Below are 14,659 nucleotides of genomic sequence, written 5' to 3'. Positions count from 1 at the left end.
CAGGAGTTACTTATATGTTTATCAAACTTTATATTTTTTCATCATCAATTCAATGATGTGTACATTTGAAAGGTACAAGACGTACTTCATCGTGCTGTTGTAATGGTCAAATAGATATAACCATAATATAACATTTATTTTTCCTCGTATCTTTTTAACAAGTTGTCTAATTTATTAATAGACTATTCATCAGTCTAATTATCATGACTTAATAGATTATATATTTAAATGTACAACCAGTACATATAATAAGTTATTTCTTATCACTTTCATAACTAGATGAAAGTTATACATCTAGGTACATACAAAGATATTTTACTACTCCAAGTAGCAATTGTATGTAAGACTTCTTCATAAAGTTTTTCAAATAATTATTTTGTGATTCTTTATCACTTTGATTATATTAGATTACTAACAAATATTATTAGTAAATTATATATTCACTTCTAGGAATATGCAAACTGAATTAAATAGTAAACACATATATATATACACGTATATATCTTTCACCAACAATAGTTTAAAACTATTGATTTTAAGAAATAATAAAATACGTATATATTAATTTATTTTTGGCATTACCAATATATGTAAAATCTATATTCTTTGAAATAGAATTTCATGTCTATTCATTTTCTTCAGGGAATGATATTTAAATATTCTAAATGTACAATAAATTTGTACAATTCACATTCTATTCAATAATCAAATATACTTTTATCTTGATTATTAGTGTGTTCGTACTACAGGTACGTAACTACTATTATTCAATTCCACACATGATATATAGATTTCATGCACTTTGATTGTGTGTGGTATTTCATCTTTTGATTGCTTTCAATTTTTTTTTGAAATATTTGAGTAGTAAACAATACTATTGATTATTTAAAATTATTGCATTCACTTCGGGGAATGACGTTGAACAAGTAAAATATTATTATAAATTTCTTAAAAATTTATTACTTGTTCATCCATAAAAATATAAAAAATTATTCAGCAATTTCTTTTACAATATTTCAAAAAATATATAAATATAGCAATGTATAATAACATGACTAATATATAGAATACGAACAATCTTTAAAAGTAATGGATTTCAATTCGTATCATTCTATACAAGGAATGATGAACAATAAATACACGTCTCATGTATTTAAATAATATTAGTCATGTTCATTATTATTCTTATATTTTGATGATTCAATGTAATTTTCTTAACATTCTTTTTGTGTATTCAAAACTCACTATAAAATTGCATCAATAATAATTATTTTTAATGATTCTTTAGTTGTATTCACATAAATACAATATTTTTTATTGACAAATATAAAATATTTACTTCATGAAATGTTTGTCAAAATTTATATCGATATTAGATTACTTTTCATTGTTCTCAAAGAATACAAGAACATATACATGAATATATATTCATATCTTTTATTATATATTTCAGTTAATTATATGATGAATATTATATTTGCATAATCTTCAGGATTTATGCAATATTTTATTGATGATACATAATCTTCAGAATATATGTATAATTTATATAGATATTCTCTATTATATCATAGATAAACAATAAAAGCTTATATATATGAATTCAATAATAAACATATAAGAATAAGAACATATAAATATACATCTATAATATGTAGATATATAAATAAAAAAAATTCTTAAAATTATTTCAGATAAGTATATATATAAATATATATTTAGTGTATTCAGGGGCGGACCCACATTGTAGCGAGGGGGGGCAGTCGCCCCCCCTGAAAAAAAAATCGAGAAAAAAATGTATATGTATTTTACTTAGTTACAACATATATTTGTATTAAAAGATGATACTTATAAACATAATAGTAACCTTGGTGTAATGGTTAAGGTAGTTGGTAAATAAGTTAGAGGGTAAAGGTTCAAATCCCACTAACTACATTTTATATTTTCTTTTTAAATTTATTTATGCCCCCCTCACTTTAAATTCTGGGTCCGCCACTGAGTGTATTGTGATTATAAACTAATATAAAATAGATTAGAAGAAAATGAACATAGAGAAAAAGTGAATAAGAATTTTTAAATTATTTATTCAAATGAGGTGAACCCTTATTTATACAAAAGTATTGACTAAAAGAATGAGAAACTAAATTAATATATGATAAAAGAAAATACAAGTGATAATTAATTTAATAATTTGGACATCATAAATAATATTTCATAATAATAATAATATTTTTAATTAATTATATTTATTTATTTAAATTATGATAAAGTATTTAAGAAAACAGTAATCTTTTTTTTTTTTTTGAGAATAATACAAATTATATTAAATCAAGAGTTAATACAACAAGCATTAAAAACAGTAATCCTTTTTCGTTGTGCATAAAAATTTGGAGTCACGTATAATTTCTGATACAATTTAATTTAATTTAACGAGTGATACAGGAGGTTAAGCACCTTAGATTTCCTGATGATGACGTGGCAGAATATTATTGGTGATGTTCATGAAAACAGAATCATGCAATCCATAGAGAATCTAAACTTATAATATATTTTCATGAAAAGCAGAGAGAGAGAGTTTGGATGAGGTAGTATACTACTGGAAGAAGAGAGCAGCAAACATGGTTCTTCTCTCCTTCTCTCACCTCACGCCTACTCATCATTGCTTTCACTCAAATCCTCTCTTCTTTAGGTTTTTCTTTTTCTTTATTCAATTTTATTTTAGTTTTTATTATTCGTTTTTGTGTTGTGTTGGGGTCTTATCCTATTTTTCCGAATTCTGAATTCTGAAATAATGAAACTTTGTTTGGTATGTAAGAAACCAGAGCAGGATTATGAGTATGATGCACCATAAGAATGGTGGGTCTGCTTCGGAACCCACTTCTCAAATTGGCTTTTGGAGACGGGACTTTCTTCTCTTTGGTCTTTCTTCTTCACTTTTCTCAGTTTTCCCATCTTCAGGTCAGCAGCTTTTCCAAACCCATTTACATTTTTGTTTTTGTTTTTTTTTTTTTTTTTAAATTTGCTTTATCATAACAATCAAGCTTGCTGTGGTTTCAGGTTCTTTTGCAGAAGAGGATTCGAAGATGGTTCCGTTTGTTGATGAATTAAATGCTTATTCGTATCTCTATCCAGTGGAATTGCCTTCCAAGAAACTCCTTTTCAAATGGTATGCTTTTTCTCAAGTTTATAAATTTTAAGATTTCTTAGGCATAAATGTTGGTTTCATTCAAATGAGGGATGATTTAGTATAGAACTTGTGTATGTTTACTGAAATTTGATTGGAATAACTAATACCACCACCTCTGAGCAAAGCTTTCCATTGTAATTACCACTTTCAATCTCTGAAGTTAAATTTTGTCAAAGCATTTGTTGTTTGTGTCTTTGTTCAAAATTCTATGATTTTCAATGTTGAACTGTCTTCAATTTTCAACTCTTTGCCAACAGGAAATGTTGTAGATGATTATTGTCTATCTCTATTAAAACTATTTATTCCACCTTAACTTGTAAAAACTTGTCTCTTTTCTTTTGAAGGGTGGAATCCAGAAAGCCAGAACGATACTCATCTGCAGCACCGCTATCTCGTAAGCACACTAATCCTATCCAGCTTTGCAGTAGGAATAATTCAAGTCTTTCAGAAGTTTGAAAGATTTCGTAGTTAACAAGTTTTGCATTCTGGTTATTCTATAAAAATATTTGTTGAATATACTAAAGATTCATTTCCTAACCTGTTTATTGTTTCTGGCAGTGATTACAGAAACTATCTATGCATAATACTCACTGGATACTGTTTTGCATTTGTTACAGCCGATGCACGCCTACGGATTGTGTCTGAGCGTGTTGACTTTATTGACAATCTGATCATTTCTGTATCGGTAACTTTCAATAAAACCATTCTACTAAGGTAATTTTGTTTGGTTATTTGTTCACCAGTTTATGATATCAGTTTAATTTCATTCAGATAGGTCCTCCAAATTTAGGGCTTCTAAAATCAAAAGACAAAAGTACATGGGCAGCTAAAGATGTTGCTGATTCTGTTTTGTCTGATAAGTCTGCGCTGGTAAATTTCTACCCTGTGTTTTTCTTGATCTTAAGTTGCGGTTTCACTAAGAGTCTTGATGAATATTGTACTATCTATCCTTTGTGCCAATGTAACATTTTGATATTTACTATCTAAGACAATTTCATAAATCTTACATGCACCAAATACTAAACTGAAACCGGAGGTTTTGGTCAAAGACTCTCAGGCCTGAAGTTTTGAGAAATCTAGTGTCTTTTGGGATCATGTACATCGTATACCATATGTGCAAAGCCAGCTATCTGTAGAGCCTAGGCCATAGTTCATATTTGGGCCTCTTGAATTACAGCTCTTCTAAAAATCTCAACAGCTAGATTTCAAATATTCATTGCTAGTTAAAATTGATGTGTGTGTGTGTTGCAGCGAGTCACCTCAAGTCAGCGGATGAGTGAAAGTTCAGTTCTCGATGCACATTCTAGTGAAGTGCGATTCCAAACCTTCCTTATTGGTCTATGTAGTTTTGACATTTACATGATAATCCAATCTTTTTTTGTGTGGTAAATGTGTGCATAAATGTTTCTCAGATTGATGGTCAGCCTTACTGGTTTTATGAGTATCTGGTTCGCAAGTCACCTACAAAAACAGTAAGCATATCCTTGTTTATCAGATTCAGTAAAAATATATCATTGCATACTGTTCTTTCTAGTTTCTTGACTCTTTACAACTACGCAGGCTCAAGAATCAAATATTTTCCGGCATTATGTTGCTTCAACAGCTGAACGAGATGGTAGGATTCTAATACGATCTGCTGTTTTTGACTGTGCAATACGGGAATCTTTAGATTCTTGTACATGCTTTTCATTTCTTAATTTATCAGTGAATACTACCAGTTTCATTTCAATCATTGTGTTTAAAAGTTTCTTAGGGTCATTGGCCTTATTAAAGTACTCTCCTGGATATTCAGCTAGTCTTATTCTTAGTAAGTGACCTTACAGAAACTTAAATGCAGGTTATTTGTACTCTCTGAATGCCTCCACCCTTAACAAGCAGTGGGACAAAGTAAATATCTCTCTCCCTCTCTAGTTCTGAATATATATATATATATATATACTTTCTGGTATTTCCAATATTGAGTGTGTGATCTTTTATGTGGTGCAGATGGGGCCTCTGTTGCAAAAAACTGTGGAGTCTTTTCGACTTCTTCCCGCAACTGAAGAATATGTCCCTCCATTCAAGGACCCCTGGAGATTTTGGTGATAGAGAATTAGAAGATCTTAATATATATATATATATATATTTATATATATATATTTGCCCTCTTGACACCAATATGTGAAATTAAAAGGGTTAAGAATCTTTGCTGTTTTCTTTGTACGAGTTTGATGACTTGAATAATATTCTGTAGAGACCTAGTTCTATTGAAGTTTTTTCCCACCTAACCAACCCAATTTTGGTGAAAATTTTCAGCAATGAATGAAGGAGACAAGCCTTATTAAACTAAGAATTCTAGTTTGTAAACACATTTGTGAACGGGTGGTGGGTGATAAATAGTTGGTATTTCTCCTTTTGTCCCACATCGAAAGCAAACAAATAGTTAAAAGTGGGGAAGGTGTATATAACTGGGTTTAGGGGTGTAAAGTAACATACTTACCTGGACGGGGTCTATGGGCGATCAAGAAGGTCCATGGCCTAGGCTGGTGACCTCCATTGCACTTAGGAGGGGTGTCAGCTTATGGTCTCCCCAAGTGGGAGAGCCAACGTCATAATTTGTGGTAGTTGGGGCCTGCGTTCGCGCGGCCCCTTTCCAATTATTAGTTTTAAAGATTTCTTTGGCCTTCATTCTTTTAGCTTTGATTTTTAAATAAAGCAAGCAATTTTACAATAATTTAACCCCAAAGAGTGGTAATAAGTAGTATTATTTTTTGTCTTATATCAAAAACATGATTCAATTAAGTTTTTCAAATATAAGCGTTAGAAAAAGAAGAAAAATGCATATAGGAGTGCTTAAGAGCAAAAGAGAGTGGGATTGAGTGAAAATAAGAATCATGAGCTTGGGAATTCTGAACCTAACAACTTAAAAGAGTATTTTATTAATCTTACATTATAAAATTAGATCCTTGTGTGATATGAAAGAGAATTATTTAGATATGTGTTTGATCACATAATAGTATGTACTTATTTTCCTTTATATTGTTCAAAATAATAAAAAATAGAGGAAGCATATAATTAATGATTTAAAAAGGATTTATTGTTTCATTATTAATTAATGATGAATAATCAGATTTGAAATTTAATTAGGAGTTAGAAAATATTAAAGCACATAAACCTTTAAACAATAATAAAGTGTATAAACTAAATGACAATAATAAAAATTAAGGTCTCATTTTGTAACACTTAGTTTTTAAATTTTTTAATCACAAAAATAAAAGTAAAATTATTATTTTTGAAAAATAAAAATGTGTTCTATAACTATTTTTGTTTTTCAATTTTAAAAACAAACAAAAAAGGTATTCTGTAAATTTCATTTTCATTTGTCGATTGGGTTCAACGCAAGGGTTCGGGTCAAGGTCCAGATCCATGTCCGGACCCAATTGAAAAGTAAAAATAATTTTATAAAACATAATTTGAATTTTATTATTATTTTTTTAATTTTAAAAATAAAAAACAGATTAAAAAATCGTTATTAAATGCATCCTAAATCTATCAAATCATGATTTCTTCCAACCCCAACAATACAGACATTAATAGTTGAAAAATGCTAAAAAAAAACATTCACTAAGAGCATTCTTATTGGGTTTCAGTGGTGCCCAACACTTTTCATAGTGGCACCTCACAATTAGTTAGCGATATTACCTAAAAGTTATTTTTCTTAAGTTATATGGGACCCGATACTTAATTACATTAATAGCAATATGATACCGAGGAAAGTGCTACACACCATTAGTGCCTTTTAGCGATTCTCATTCACTAAGACGTTCGACATGCATGGACCTTACTATATATGGTGGTCCAACTTCTGTCTTTTTTTCATTTTTTAGTTTCGCTAAATCAAAATATTAATTAAAGTACAGATAACAACAAACAATATTTTTTCGTGCTTTTTAAAATATGAGTCGTGTTGTTTCGTACTTATATTTTTAAAGGGATTTGGTACTGTCTGTAGGTCCGATATTTTTTCGTATCGTGCTTTAATCGGGCCGGTCTGTTTTTCTTAAACATGTCAGGACGTCTTCATATCTTGGCTCAAATTCATACTTTACTTTTTCACATATTTATAATTAATGTGTTAATTACTAAACTATATGTATTTTTCATAATTTTAATTATTTTTATATAATTTTCAACAATATTTTATACATAACCATATAAATAAATTACTAGAATTTAAATATTTCTTTATAAATACTCAAATTTTTAGGTCGCACTCTACAAATTAATTAATATATATAGTTTAATTATACAATTATAATATTCAGATTTAAAGATTATTATAATTTTAATTTATTTATAATTGACAAATACATATTTCTTATTATTATAATTAATTTATAAAAAATTATAATGTGTTATGTCGTATTTTTTGAGTAGTCTATTTGTGCTTACGTATCATGCCTTTCGAGCTTGTCGTAACGTATTGTGCTTAAACACATTTTTTGTGTCGTGCCAATTTATAATATCGTATTGTGTTGTATTCAAACCCATATTTTTTTGTGCCTTGTTGTACTCGTGCCTCCTGCGCTCGTAACAGTTTTGTGCCGTGTCGAAAAACTCAATTTGTATTTATAGCACTATGCATTTGTACAATTGTACCTCTCAAATTACAAAACCATAAATTTTTCCAAAAAATAATTATCTGAAAAAATGTTTTAACACATGATAAAGATGACATCATAGTATAACGAGACCACAATTTTAGTGCTTCAAGCAAATAATAATAATAATAATCATCTAGCCAAAAAATAAAAATAAAGTTTTAATATTAATATAAAATAAATTAAATTGTATGTAATATATACTCCAAGCCCAACAAATGAAAAGTTGTTGCAACATTGTGCTTAGTAGCTTTTACATGTATCAGTAGTACATACATACCATTAGACAAACTATTACTCATTGGTATGAACTTATATAACACATAATAATAAACAAAACGAGAGAACGATTTAGGATCAGAAATAACTTATCATCAGTCACAAACCACCACTAATTTTAAAAAAGATAAGTTATTTTCTTCCTTTTTCAATTGTGTGTTCCAAATGACTAGGCCACAAAAAATAGGAAAACCATGAGGAAAAAAATCAAAACAAAGAATATTTTGATCATCAGCCACCTATTAGATGATATGCTATTCAAATACTTGAGTAGTGCCCCTTGTGCTCCCTCTACGTTGGCCAATGAGTCATCCATGTTCTCATCGATCCTGAAAGAAAAAATATGCCAACCTCAATTTTTCAAATATACCCAACACAACCATATAAAAAAAATAGATCAAAATATTTCAGTATTTGTTATGCTTATTTGGATAACTAATCTACTTGTGCGGATGTCTCGATCCTTGATAACATTCTAGAGATATAGCAATATCAAACCAAGAAAAAGATAAGCAAATCAGTAGCATGAAAGAATTATCTTACAATAAGTTATAAGTCTAAATCATATATTCACACTATTTGGAAAGGCCAAAAGAAACTAAGCTTTTGATATCTATGAGTATATATACACACACATATTTTTGAAACTAGGATCCCCGCATAGCCCAATTATATTTGGGGACCAAGAAACTATAACAATTTTGCTATGTAGGTACCCATGAGGGACTCGAACCTCAGACTTTGTGGGAGCAATCCACATGCCTAACCATTTGAGCTACCCCTCTAGGGTATGAGTTTGTAGATATATTATACACACATGGGATGAATCACGATATGAACTACAGCATTTCACCCTAGTTCAAACTTCAAAGATAATGTCAAACAAGATTTACAAAACTAAAATAATATCTCTGCCCAGTTTTGATAACCCAAAGATGCAGTAAGAACAATCACGCAGGAAATAAAATAATAAAAGGATAATTATAGACTCGTGTTTTGTGTCAGTTTCATCCTAAGATTTAGTCCATATATATAGTTTGAGAGAGAAACCTGATGGCTATCTCTCCTTGCTGGGAAACCAGAGTTGCCAGTTGATTGAAGATATTGCTGAGCTCGTGAATGGTGGACTCTACATTTTGTAGTGCTTCAGCTCTGCTCTGCATGTAAGTGTCTTGCAAAGGAACAAGTTGCTGTTGTTGCTGTTGATGGTTCTGTTGCTGCTGCAGCAATGGCTGACCTTCTCCCTCTGCTTGTTTCCTGAATGTTTGGAAACCACAAATAAAGATAAATACAATGTCATTCATTAAACCAAATTATTGAGTGACATTAATTGTACAGGAAAGTTGATTCAATGATTAGACACAAGCATTCTGTAACGTGCAGGCCAAAATGTAAAAGCTCAGAAAAATACAGAAGAATAATTAAACACTGGAATACATTTTGATGAAAAAAAGAGAAAGATAAAGAAAGAGCATGAGAGTGAGCAGTAAGCAAGAATGTGGCCTCCATATTAGTTAGTGTTGTATGCAAGCTGTCCCATGGCACTACCTAATAATTACAAACAAGTTCAACAAGAACGAATATAATGGTAGGCAAAAGACTTATAGAAATCACAGTTTCAAATGCGGATTATATGTAAGAAATGGACCTATATCACATAATTCCACCTCCCATATTGTCAATTTGGTAATAACTAAAGCTATCTAGTGTCTTCAACTGTATCGGCTAAAATTAACTAAATAGCAAACTCATAAAATTGGTGCCACTCAAATAAACCAAATTCCACGTGAGCTCTTACCCAGGGAGCAACTGTGAAGAAGATGATGATCCGTTAGCCCATGGAGGAGGAGGGGCATTGGAAGTACTAGCAGCTGACCTGGAAGCTAGAGGACGTTGGCGAACAAAAGGATTTGCAGAATCCTTTGATGTTGTAGAGGAAAACAATTGTCTTCGATTTTCATGAACCTTCAAATTCTTCAAGAACGCAAAAAAGTATCATGAGTCCAGTATAAAAATCGGATCCAAATATGTGAAAGCAAAGATAATAAAACACTCTCAAACAAGATAACCAGCCTAATTATTGGACGAGAAAAGAAACATAACATTCAGCCTTACCTCTGTTCTCATAGTGAGAACTTCTTTAAACTCTTTTGTGGCGCTCATCAAACGATTCTTCAGATCATCTACTACTGTGGTGGAATGACTGGTAGTGTCGCTAGACATATTACCAGTCTCATTTCTAGAATTGCTGAGGAGCTGAAGGTCTACAACTGCAGAATTCAGAGCAGTAATATCCTGCTTGATTACAGCTGTCAGTTCCTGAATTTCCATTGTGGGATCATCAAATACTGAAGTCCTCTTCGCCACTACAATTACGAAAAAAAACAGAAAATAAATTACTAATATATCAGAAAGAAAATAAAAAACCAAATACGACTACAATTATCAAAGTGACATTGGGATAACACAGTGTTCATAAGTGTTAAAGCTTAACGGTAATGTCAGCATCAGTGAGGATATGTTTTGAGCATACAATCTTGTAAATGTGTAACATCCTTTAGCAATGAATCGCAAAAAGAAACTCTACAAAAAACTCTTTCATGCCCCTTTTCACACTTGCTCGCTAGAACCAACTTATAATTTACTGATGGCTCAATCTATTGATAATAATCTGGATCGTTATACATTAACTAAGTTGTTCAGTAGGATATAAAACACCAAAGATATAAATATATATATTGGTTCGATGTCTTACACTTGGCCAGCTTTGCAAGTTTCTGCGAAGTCTGATGTATCCCATATCCGATCTTGGAAGCTCTCCGATTAAACTCAGACTGAATTGCAATCGCAGATCGCTGTTCTTCAGATTTCGAACGGCTGCTTGGCCCACTCGCACTGGGAGCCGACAAAGAAGACGATATTGATTTCTTTAACCTATCCGCTACGCTCTGAAATTCATGCGTCCGATCCCGAAACGACGATTGAGAAGCTTTCATATGCATTTTGCAGAACCCTGAACTTCAAAATTCTACAATATCATAACAACCTGAAATCGATTAAAAAAGAAAAAAAAAATCCTCAAAAATCCTACTACAGTCTACGAATTCAAAATCCGTGACCAATGCAAGCCAATCAAAGATTTGAGCAAAAAAAACGAGACTTGAAGAACAGAAGATCCAAATTACCAGGCAGGAAGAAAACGAGATCTGAAACCCTAGAAGTGGGAATTGAACTTGGTGTTGGAATCAGCAGCGAAATTGCAGAGGTGTGAAAGGGAATCCCCAAAGGTAATCGTGATAACAATGTAATTGTAGCTACGAAGAACGATAACAAAATGGTGTCTCACGCGGAATATTGAAGAGTGGGATTTGCTATGCAACAAAGTTTCATTAAGACTTAGTTTACTTTTTCTTTTTATTTTACAACTACACTCTCTTAACATTTTATAATTATTACAGAAATATAATCCTAATAAAAATATAATAATAATAGTATTATTATTATTATTATTATTATTTTATTGCTATCATATTTTTTAGAACAATTTAGGCAAAATCTGTTTATGTTTTAAATTTTATACACTTAATCTTTTTATTTTTTTATGGTAAAAATATTTTATATTTTAGTTTTTATACACTTAATTCCCTTATTATTTTTTTTTTTGGCTAAACCCTTTTATGTTTTAATTTTTATACACTTAACCTTCTTATTTTTTTTAGTAGCAAAATCCCTTTATATTTATTTTTCTTTGCAAATTTGACATCCCAGTTAAATATTACCGTTAAATATCAACTAGATGACCACAGTATACACCTGTGTATATGTAACAGTAAAACCTCAAAGTCGATACAGTAATAATCCAGTTAGTATTTAACGGTAATATCTAATTAAAACTTTAAATTTACAAAGAAAAGTAAATTTAAGGGGGTTTTGCCACCAATATAAAAGATAAAAAGGTTAAGTGTATAAAAATTAAAACATAAGAGGGTTTTACCACAAAAAAAATAAGAGAGTTAAGGGTATAAAAACTAAAATATAAAGGAGTTTTGCCAAAAAAAAAATAAAAAGATTAAGTGTATAAAAATTAAAATATAAAGGAGTTTCGCCGCAAATTACTTTATTTTTTACTATTAATTGTTATTATTATTTTTTTTTTTTTTGAGATGGACATTAATTGTTGTCAACTAACTCATATTTCCTTTTTTCCAAAAGATATGCAACTTCATTAGACTAAGTCATCCAAAATCAAGGTTGCAAAGACTAGTAAGAATAGTCATCTCCACTATAGACACAATTAGCATAATAGATAGAAGCTCGCCCAAGAGTCATGAGCCACTTTATTCGTATACTATTTAACAAAATGTAAAGACACATTTACTAAGTTAAGAAATTAAAACTTTATAGTCCTGAACAACATTACTATACATATTGAACTATGAATATCCCAGACTAAACTGAGACAATCAAACTCCACCTCTATTGATATCTACTCTTTTTCTTTTAATCAACTCAGCAACGTTGAAAGGTCGATGAGATGCTTAAAAGGAAATTATTGGCCACACTGCCTTTGTTTGGGATAAGTTCATCTTGGAACTCGTTCGTGGGGATCCAATCCAATTCATGCCATATTGGAAGGATATAGAGTGCATATACATGGTCATCTTCTTGGACCGACAGAAACATTAGGTGGATCTAGAGGCGAATCTTGAGTTGTGGAAGGTGTTTGTTTTCAATTCGAGTATTAGAACTCTGACTACTGACCAATTGAAGACGATGATGGACACTTGGTGCAAGATATTCTCCAAATTGGTGGACCAGTCTGGTTTATTTGACACCCATTACATGGTGATGGTGTTGGAAATATTTTACCAGGATCTAGATTTACTACCAAGTATGTTTCATTAACATCCTAATATGAATTCTAAAACAATGAAATAAACAGATATAAAGTTTAAGAAACCTTACATTGGGTTCTGCGGAATATAATGACTCCTTCCGTTCAGATCTCTAGCCCTTGATTCCTTTCTGTAGCAGAGCATAATCAAGATCTGAACTTGGATCTCTTTCTCTCATTCCTTGATGCTGATTCTCCTACAGTCTTACACACTATAATTGAGATACCACTTGATGTGTGTGGGCACTACTCTATCACTCAAGGAATTTTGAAATTGAAGAGAGGAAAAGAGAGAGAGGGGCGGCATAGGCTTTTTCTGAAAGAAACAATGTGTAAGTCATAAGTTTCCTGAAGTCAATACTTTCTATTTATAGAATGCCATCTAAGTTTAGGTTATAATTGTATGACATTAAAATAATTGAAAAATAAATGGTAAATGGCTTGCATAGTGGGCGGCCATATAAGGAAATTGGGTCTCACTTTGCAACTTTCCCATTTTGTTATTTTTCATTCCCATTTTCTCAAAAATGCCAATTTTCCAATTTAACCATTGAAATGTCAATTCTAATTATTTAATAACTTAAAAATAATTATTAAATAATATTGTCATTTAATATATTTATTAATTTAGACATATAAAGTCTCTTAATTAATAAATAAACTTAGAATCTCTTTTCTTTACAATTTCGCCCTTACTTAGTGAAAATTCATAAACTAGACATAGTCTAACTTTAGAATTATAATTGATTAATCGAAATCAATTAACTGAGTCTTACAAGCAGTATGGTCTCAACTAGTATGGGGACCATGGGCCTATATTTTCGAGCTTCCAATAAGTCGAACCAAATTTACCAAGTAAATTCCCTAACTTATTAATTCCTTATTGAATCCACACTTAGAACTTGGAATTGCACTCTCAGTCATATAGAACGCTCTATATGTTCCACGATATAGATACGTCATTAGTTATCCATTGTTATAATCCTAATTTGATCAATGACCCTCTAATAGATGATCTACATTGAATAGGCACTAAGTTACCGTTACACCTTCAATGTATTTTATCCTTAAAACACTTAGCTCCATATAAATGATATTTCAAGGAAGTGAAATGAGATCTCCACCATTTATCTGTGTTTAGCCAAGCTCGAAGGATATCATCGTTTCACTTCTGAATTCCTATAGAAGTTATAGACTCCATATTTATGTTAGCGCTCCCACTCAATTATACTATCATGTTCCCAAAATGTACGTATCACCCTGACCCAAAAGTAGGCTTAACTAACAAATCAAAGAACATGTATAGTACTCTTGAGATCGAACCTAATCATATCAGGATTAAGATCATTTGATCTAGGATCAACGGGTGATATTGAATTGAATAGATATTACGGTAAATTTTAATATATCTAATCAAAGTTCAATATCGGTCCCTTCCGATGTATACTCCATACATCCGATACTGGTAAACTTTGCCAATGCCCTGGAAAGGACATAACACTTTTCCAAGGTGTAAGAATACCTATCGCTGATTATCATGTCAGTCTAAATCCAGCGAACTGACAAATCAGGGATAAACTTTCGAACATATAATTAAGATTATATTCCACTGTGCTAACAACACTATAATCTTTACAAATTCATATGTTCTGGACTTAA

The 14,659-nt window shown here is 30.9% G+C and overlaps 2 protein-coding genes and 1 non-coding gene across 4 annotated transcripts; 2 read left to right on the top strand and 1 right to left on the bottom strand.

Annotated features, from left to right (window-relative positions):
• The first annotated feature begins 2,530 nt into the window (after nt 1-2,530).
• Nucleotides 2,531-5,819, top strand: LOC115699047 (psbP domain-containing protein 5, chloroplastic). Its single transcript, XM_030626259.2, has 11 exons — nt 2,531-2,689; nt 2,816-2,958; nt 3,058-3,166; nt 3,532-3,581; nt 3,805-3,872; nt 3,959-4,057; nt 4,439-4,498; nt 4,600-4,659; nt 4,748-4,802; nt 5,025-5,074; nt 5,174-5,819. Exons 1-11 carry the CDS (start codon nt 2,619-2,621, stop codon nt 5,270-5,272), a joined length of 864 nt encoding a protein of 287 aa, XP_030482119.2. The 5' UTR covers nt 2,531-2,618; the 3' UTR covers nt 5,273-5,819.
• LOC115703281 (U1 spliceosomal RNA) lies at nt 5,659-5,819 on the top strand. Its single transcript, XR_004009058.1, has one exon. It is a non-coding gene; the product is annotated as a U1 spliceosomal RNA (small nuclear RNA).
• Nucleotides 5,820-7,975: 2,156 nt separating this feature from the next.
• LOC115699031 (syntaxin-32) lies at nt 7,976-11,551 on the bottom strand. 2 transcript variants are annotated; one of them, XM_030626240.2, is made up of 6 exons: nt 11,292-11,551; nt 10,862-11,152; nt 10,222-10,472; nt 9,905-10,080; nt 9,157-9,363; nt 7,976-8,435 (listed from the first exon to the last, which is right to left on the bottom strand). In XM_030626240.2, exons 2-6 carry the CDS (start codon nt 11,106-11,108, stop codon nt 8,276-8,278), a joined length of 1,041 nt encoding a protein of 346 aa, XP_030482100.1. In that variant the 5' UTR covers nt 11,109-11,152; nt 11,292-11,551; the 3' UTR covers nt 7,976-8,275. The 2 variants fall into 2 exon arrangements, with proteins under 2 accessions (XP_030482100.1, XP_030482107.1); XM_030626247.2 differs by having other exon boundaries at nt 10,862-11,134; nt 11,292-11,527.
• Between the last annotated feature and the right edge of the window lie 3,108 nt (nt 11,552-14,659).

The sequence above is a fragment of the Cannabis sativa genome, chromosome X (genome assembly GCF_029168945.1).
Source record: "Cannabis sativa cultivar Pink pepper isolate KNU-18-1 chromosome X, ASM2916894v1, whole genome shotgun sequence".
Lineage (NCBI taxonomy): Eukaryota > Viridiplantae > Streptophyta > Magnoliopsida > Rosales > Cannabaceae > Cannabis > Cannabis sativa.
The sequence above is the reverse complement of the archived record's forward strand: the minus strand, read 5'-3'. Positions and strand labels throughout refer to the sequence as shown.